This window comes from Physcomitrium patens, chromosome 15, assembly GCF_059467195.1.
Source record: "Physcomitrium patens ecotype Gransden chromosome 15, ASM5946719v1, whole genome shotgun sequence".
In the NCBI taxonomy this organism is placed as follows: domain Eukaryota; kingdom Viridiplantae; phylum Streptophyta; class Bryopsida; order Funariales; family Funariaceae; genus Physcomitrium; species Physcomitrium patens.
Window position 1 is genome coordinate 17,405,961 of NC_143424.1, and position 7,881 is coordinate 17,413,841.

A 7,881-nucleotide genomic window follows, 5' to 3' on the forward strand; every position below is an offset into this window, starting at 1 on the left:
AAACCTTGTTACATTTTAGGAATTGACTCTGTAGTTGGCTATCTTAAACTAGTTTAACTGTAGTTGGCTATAGTTGTAGTTCAATGGTGGAAAACCAGGTTATCATCGACCATCTCGAGCAGCCACCATCGCAAGCAGCGACCATGGGGAGCAGCGGCACCGTTGGCAAACTAATCAGAACCTCGTGAGAAAACAGACGCAATGCTGTGCCAAAGAGTGTACAACACGCGTTAAAGGGTCCATTTCGCACTAAATATGGAATGAGAACGAGAGGTTATCAAGGTCAGGGGTATGAGGGGCAGTTCTGCAATTATCAAGAATACAGGGGTATTCTTGATATTTCAGCAATCTGCAGGGGTATTTTTGAATTTTTTCTTAAATTTTATAACATTTTGATTTGATTTTAATTTATGTATGTGTACATGTATATATATATATATATATATATAAAAAAAATTTGGGATTGTTATGTTTATAAAAGCAATGATTGGAATTGATTTTGCTATTATTAAGATTTTTACTTTAAAAATTAAACATCTCTGTAGAAAAAAATATCATGTTGATAACTTTGAGTGGTAAAAACAAACCTTACATCTTTAAAATAAGCTTGAAGCTAAAAAAATAATTAATATATTTTTATTATTTTTTTATTTGTGATAATGTTATTAACATTAAATAATAAGTTAATAAATAATAAGATAACAATAAGAGTCATGCAAACATAAATAAAAAATTTGATAGCTCAAAAATCAGGGTAAGATTAATGTAAGAATAAAGAAAAATTAAATAGAAAAATATGTAAAATAATTCTTTGTGTTTTAGAATTGGTTTTTACATTTATAGTTATAAAATTAAATTTAAGCAAAAATAAATGTTATTATTATATTATAATTATCTGAACTTCAATTTAAATGTATTTTTTACCATTCACTTATTAATAGTAATGTTAATTACATAAATGTACTTGTCTGTTTTATTTTATATCAATTTTCTATGAGTATATATGAAAACTTAAAAAAGACAAGTATCTATTTAATGCGTAAGACTAAAATTAATAATTATAAACATTACTTAAAAACATAGATTAGGAACCAGATGCTGGCAAATAGATTTGAGTGCTTGCATTGGTAAAGAAGTTGGCGTGGATTTGAAGGTCTGCACATGAAGATCGAACTTTAATAAGATTTGTATTTTCATGAACCACACACAAGTTTTGAGACAGCATAGAGTTGAGAGAGGGTACCATATTCATTTGATTGATATTCTATTTTATTCAGCGGAGAAAATAGTCAAAGTGGAAGCCACCCAGACAACTATGCAGGAATCGACCGTTCCTGACTAGAAGCATCTTGAGATTGGCTTCACCCGCACTCCTCATGCGATACCGATCCGCAGGAGCAGAAGTGAGAGAGAGAGTGTGGATATGTGTGTGAGCAGAAAAGCGAATCTGGCAGCGTGGCTGAGGAGGAGGATCAAGCAGAGGCAGAGGCAGAGAGCGAGAGCGATGCAGAGGAGGAATGAGCTACTGGAATGAGCGTGGGAGCGTAGAAGAAGCGTGGAATCAGGGGTGGGGGGTTGGTTGGTGGAGGCGAGGGTTTTGGGGGGGGGGGGGGGGGGGGGGGGTTGGGACTGGGTCTGGTACGAAGAAGGTGTGCTTGCCATGATGAGGAGGGCCAGGCAGGACCTGCATTGCATTGCCCTGCCGTACTTGTCCTGCTGCTTCTGGAATCCTTTCATAACATTACCATCTTAATTCTCTTCCGTCTCCATCTCTCTCTCGCTCTCGCTCTCTCTCTGTGTCCGTCTGTCTGTATGTCTGTCGTCGTTGTTATTTTTCCTCCTCTTCCCGCTTTTGGTGTTGCTGCAGCAGCCCCACTCCAACTGCCCTTCTCTATTCTCTTCTCTCCTCCTTCCTTCAGTCATCCTCCCTCTCCCATGGCCTCTGCCCCAACGCACTTTCGCCTTGCGCTCCTCGTCAAGGATGCTCAGCCGTCTGAACTCTTCCAACTTTTCCTCACCCGCCAACCCTCTCCTCCTTCTGCTTCTCCTCCCCATCCGCTCCTGGATGTCGACGTCTGGGATCTGCCTTCCACTCCCTTGGCGTCTTTACTCCGTGGCAAGCACCCTCCTCATAATGACGATCCCAGGCTATTCAAGGCTATCAGCAACGTCACATACAACCTCGAATGTCTTGGTCTAAAGGGATTTGACGTCTGTGCTGCGGTTGCTCAGGTACTCCGTCCTTATTTCATCTCGTTTTCCTCATTAAATTTTGTTCCTTCACTGCTAAGTACTTGTTGTTTCTAATCCAACCCAAGGAGATCATATCCACTACAGCAAAAGCAATTAGGCTATAATTGCAGGTACATTAATTGAGAATGTTGCAGATCCAAGCACGTATTTTTCCAACAGGCGGCCCTTGCAAATCATGGCGCTATTGGAAGTATATCGAGGAGCCTGAATTTGGGCCGAATCCACCTATACACACAATTGTTTTTTTAACTGAGACATTCACAGACGAAGCTTGCTTCGCAGGTGATTGCCGTTGTCGATCCTACTCGTCCAACCTCTCTTCTTCATGCTCTTATCTCCCAAAATTTTCGCTAGGTTTTGCATGGGAGATGCCACTGAAAATTTCCACCCTTGGAATACTTAAACATTCGTTGATCATCTACAGGATATCAGTCGCAGCATTTTTAGAGAATGTTTGTGCTTATAGTGTGTTGTCTCGGGAGATGATACTGCAGCGGACGGGGAATGGATCGATCCACACATGGCATACAGCATGCTGGTGAATGCAGACTCAAAACAGAAGCGGATAGGAACTCTGGCTATGTTTGCCTTCTCATCGCACTTTCCTTCAGGCTTGTCCTTCAAGTACAACCTTAGCATACACGGCCAAGTAAGTTGGCGTCTTTTTTTCAAGTAAAATATACCACAAGATATTTTTTGTACCTTCTTTTGCCCCGATGATTTGGCAAATACTTGATGAATTGTAGTTAAGGCGAATGACGACTATTTCAGAGTGAGAAACTGTAGGAATCTGCTGTAATCTTTGGCAAAATTTGGTCTCTTCTTGCTACAGGAGTATCCACCCGGTGTGTTCGTTGCGCCAATGGACTCAGCCACTTTAAGCCCGTTCAGCAAAACCAACTTAGTGGTGATGGCTCCAACGGCTCCTTTGCATCATCCAGTTGACACTACTGTGGCTGTGGCCTGTGGTGATGCATTAATCTGCGATCCCGGATGCTATCCCTCCGCCGCACATGCTCAGGTATATAGTCGATTCTGCTTGTATACTTTCTAACTGAAATATTTATTGCAGATTAGGTGAGACTCTATGTGCCATATCTAAGCTCTTCCCCGTTGATGCAGAGCAGCTTGCTAAGATTGTTAATGAGCTGCCGAAGAAGCTTTTGATCTTCGTCACGCATCATCATCATGATCACGTTGAAGGTCAGATTCTTAAATTACAAGCCTTTAATCATATTACAGTTACTGTATGTACAGATATTTGGGTGCTGTATGCCTCTGACCTTGGACACTGTATCCTCTCATGAGTTATGTAAGTCAAAAGAAATAACAGTACGTACTTGAATAGGACGTGCTTTGTGGTTGACAGGTCCCTAATAAGCTACCAACTTTGACGGGATCAGATCGGACCTGAAGAGCACTGTGTGGACCAGCTATTGTTAGCCTAGTGCTATGTTTTATCTTATTGATCGTGACTGCACGATCATTAGCGTAATGCAAAATTCATTTTCAAGTGTTTCACTTAAGGTCAAGTATTATGCGTTTGACATACAGGCCTGCCGACGGTGAAACAGAATAATCCTCGGGCTATTATTATTGCCCATGAGAAAACACTTCAACGCATGGGAAAAGGTAAATTTATTTACTGTATATTACGTCAGAATGTATATTGTGCATTACGTATGTAACGAAGTTTCCTTTCTGATCATGTCATGTTGACGACCAGATTACGGGTTGGACTGCATCGCTGTGGATGGCGGTTCCAAATTGGTGATCTCTGGCCAGGAGCTTGAAATTATTTCTGCCCCAGTATGATATCTAGTGTCGTTCTTTTACGCTACAATGACATAACTCTTGCATTCTGAACTGTGAATTATCTGATACTGTGAATAGCATATACTATCGCCATTTTGAATGTCACAATGATTCCGAATTGTTCGAATTACCTGAAATTAAAATGTCATTGCTTCAAGTGTCTATTGGATGCTTTGGGCAGGGGCACACAGATGGACATCTAGGCCTATTTCATCGTGCTACGGGCACTCTCCTGGTTGGTGACCATTGTGTTGGGTGAGTGACTTAACCCGATGACTTATACGTCATGCGATCAGTGGGGCTTTCATAATTAATTAGTTATCATTTTTTTTCTACTGGAGCAAAAATTTGCTACTAGTTAAAGATTGTGTTTGAGGTAACTGATAAAATCGTATAAAACGTCTTCGCTGTCGGTGAATGGGATTTCGACCGGATGGCGTCCAATAACATCTATTTCAGCATAGAAATAGAGAGTTCATTTCAAGTTGATTGTGCTCATTTTGGTGAAAGTAGTTATTCTTGATCAATTAGGAGTGGATTGTGGTCACTCGACTTCAACGGTTTTGGTTCATTGCAAAAGGTTTAGTTCGATTGCCAGAAAGGCGCTCCCATGGATAAGTAATGATAATGCTCCTTATGCACTAACAATATATTATCGTGCTTTTCTTTGTATGTGACTGCAGTCATGGAAGTTCAGTGTTGGATTCTAATTCAGGCGGCAACATGGAGGTCTGCGTTTTTTCTGTGTTTAGCATGTCATTTTAGGATTTAGAATTTTTTTTGCAGCATTGAAATGTGTGTAGCATGTGCAGCTGGTTGAAATTCAATGATGATCTTGACACGATAGCTTCAATTTCCACACTAAAGCAGGAGTTTGACATAGAAGGCGTCTGGTGTAGGATTACTTGACGACTTGCAAACGGTTCATTGAGCTCGCACCAAAAGTGATCATACCAGCTCACGGATATCCTACCTTGTGGCCACTGCACATGCTACAAAACTACATCAGGTAAAATTCTTAGTTGTTTTCGTTTGCATCTGTTTGGTGACACGTTTCCCAAAATATTGTCATTATGTATTTTTTTCTTAATCTAATGGCTGTATTGTTGCTTTTGAGATTGTTCACAGACATCGGGAAGCAAGGGAAGCGAAGGTGCTTTGTGCCATTCAAAGAGGTGCAAGGACTGCGTATCAGGTGGTTTCCCAAGCATACCAAGACACACCGCCTGCATACTGGCCAGCCGCGTTGATGAATGTGAAGTTGCATCTAAATCACCTGAAAATTATCAGCCAGATTCCCTCTGTAAGTTGTTCTTAGGTCTCCCTTTATGCAGAACTGAAGACTATTCTGCTTGCTGTTCCCGTAATGAAAGCGTTCCATGCTTCTGGAATATCCTAATCAAGCAATGTTGATGATGTTATATGTACATAAACGCATGGGAAGTGAATGATTCTCTTAATGTTGTATCATTAACCAATGCATTTCACAGGACTTCAACATGGATGAATTTGACCGAAGCAGCAAGGCGCCATTTATATTACGATGCCTCCCCGCCGCTGCCAGCCACATGTTACAGAAGCCCTTGTTATCTATAATGGGGACCTCTCTTGCTGGAAGTTTATCAGTCATTGTGGTTGTAGGCGCAGTGGCGTGCTTATGGACCAAGAAGAAATGAACTTTATAATTCCTCATTACTGTCTTGTGGGTGTCAGCTGAACACCGGTAGTTTTAGTGTGTGCTTAAAACCTTGCATCTGGGGCTTGTCATTAGGGCAAGTTGCTCCAGAGAAAATTTTATGTTTGCTATAGCGGAGGCTACAACATGTTATTTCTTTCAGCATTAAACCTACACTTCGAAATTTTAGTTTTTTTGAAAATGTGTACTAGGGTTCCTGACTCAACATTTACATGCAATTATCGTGTTGATTCTTCAACCACCTTGTTTTTGGTAATATATCGAAGGTTGTGCGCTGGGGAAGTTGAGTGCCTACTTGATGGGGATTTGGTACACTTCTCTACATTTGGTTAAATGGGCCACAGCTTTCTAGGTTAGACGTATTTTTTTCTCACATTTGCTCTATCTTTGGCTGGATTCAGCTTCTGCGCAGAGACTCGCTTTTTCATGTTGCATTGATAAACATTACTTTTTGTTAATACTTAGATTTAGATGATTCTCTTACAGATTGTGTAGATTCTTAGAATTAGTTTTTTCATGTTCTGCACAGCACTTGTTTGTAGACATCTACAAGTTGTCAGTAGAGGATTTATGGATTCGTCCTTCACTTTTGTCCATGACTTTGAACAATTTGTTACATGTGTTAGACAATCTTGATCAATTGAGTCATATTGTAAACTGTGCATCATAAGCTTCCAAAACAATTGTCAGACGAGAATGCGAACATGATTTCATACAGATTTTTTTTTTTTTTTTTTTTTTTTTTTAATTTGTGGACTGTGCTTTGAGAAGTTTACCATATCAATCTATGCGAAAGCTGGCATCATTTGATTGAGCACCTTGTCATCCAAGATTCGGGATTTTTGTTTTTAATCAAGAAAAGAAAAATAAAATGGTCAACACAAACATATGAAATATTGTCATGAGGATTCATAAAGCAATTATTTTTTAAATCAACAACTTTGATTTTTAAATGAAGAAATACTATAATGATTAAAATCTTGATTAAGTAAACAAGTTTTCTATGATTAATATTTTTTTCAAAGATTATATCTTTTAAAAGTAGAAAGAAATTCATTAAGGAGTTGTAGCACACAAAACATAATAAAGTCTTAATAATTGAAACTACAGGAATTTTATGTTCAATTGTTATAAATTAGAAAAACTAAAACTTTCATAAGAAATCTTAGATAATTTTAATATTTAATATAAAAATATCTGAATATAGATAAAATGGAACTTTCATAAGTAATGTATTTTAGAATAAATCTAAAATAGTCATAATGAGAAAAATAAATAAATAAATAAATCTTGATCCAGGACTAAATTATAATAAAGGTTTTGATAACACAAGATGGTTTTAATTGTGCCTCTATTTGTACTAACAAAAAGACCATGCATAAGCTTTCTAAGAATTACAAGACTTGCAACTCAAGTGCAAATGTTCTAGGTCACTTCTTAGTTACTTCTTAAAATTAGAAAAGATTGAAACAAGTTTTTATGGCCATGTGGCATAATTAAAATAACTTCTAAATCTATTTTGCATTTAAGAAGTTTCCTTGGATTTTCTTTATATTATCTATCTAATATGTTTTTACTTATTTTTATATATTTGAATAATAGATGCACTCATTACAAATAAAGTTGAGCTTTTTTTTATGTTATAAAATTAGATATTTTTAAATATATAATTTTTTATTATCTTAATATTTTAGTATATATATATATATATATATATATATATATATATGTATATATAGAAGTATGATTATACAAATAAACAAGCTAAGTTATGTCATTGAAAATATAATTGTGCCTTCAAAGACTACAGAGAAGAATTTGAAGAGTATCAAACATATTTATACTACTCAAGCTCCATTAATTACTATTGATACACTTAAGATAGGATCATAGGTTCATAGGACTTGCTAGTGGTGGATTAATTTGGTCTCTATAATTATTTTATAGGCCATTTATGATTATACTAAGTAACTATTTTATTTTTTTGTATATGATATTTTGGATTGTCAACAAAGATCTTATAATATTAGGTGGGATAATAAACTACCTTACATTGTTGTATTATGTGAAGTCTGCTTGAGAATATATTAAACACCTCGGTGTGAAAGAAAAAATAG

At 37.3% G+C, this 7,881-nt stretch overlaps 1 protein-coding gene across 1 annotated transcript; it reads left to right on the forward strand.

Annotated features, from left to right (window-relative positions):
- Nucleotides 1-1,490: 1,490 nt before the first annotated feature.
- On the forward strand, nt 1,491-6,002 carry LOC112292676 (uncharacterized). The gene is made up of 12 exons (XM_024541412.3): nt 1,491-2,232; nt 2,388-2,535; nt 2,748-2,902; nt 3,086-3,274; nt 3,381-3,456; nt 3,808-3,885; nt 3,980-4,062; nt 4,250-4,323; nt 4,752-4,797; nt 4,968-5,077; nt 5,197-5,371; nt 5,559-6,002. The coding sequence occupies exons 1-12, from the start codon at nt 1,813-1,815 to the stop codon at nt 5,742-5,744; spliced, it is 1,740 nt and encodes a 579-aa protein (XP_024397180.2). The 5' UTR covers nt 1,491-1,812; the 3' UTR covers nt 5,745-6,002.
- Nucleotides 6,003-7,881: the final 1,879 nt, after the last annotated feature.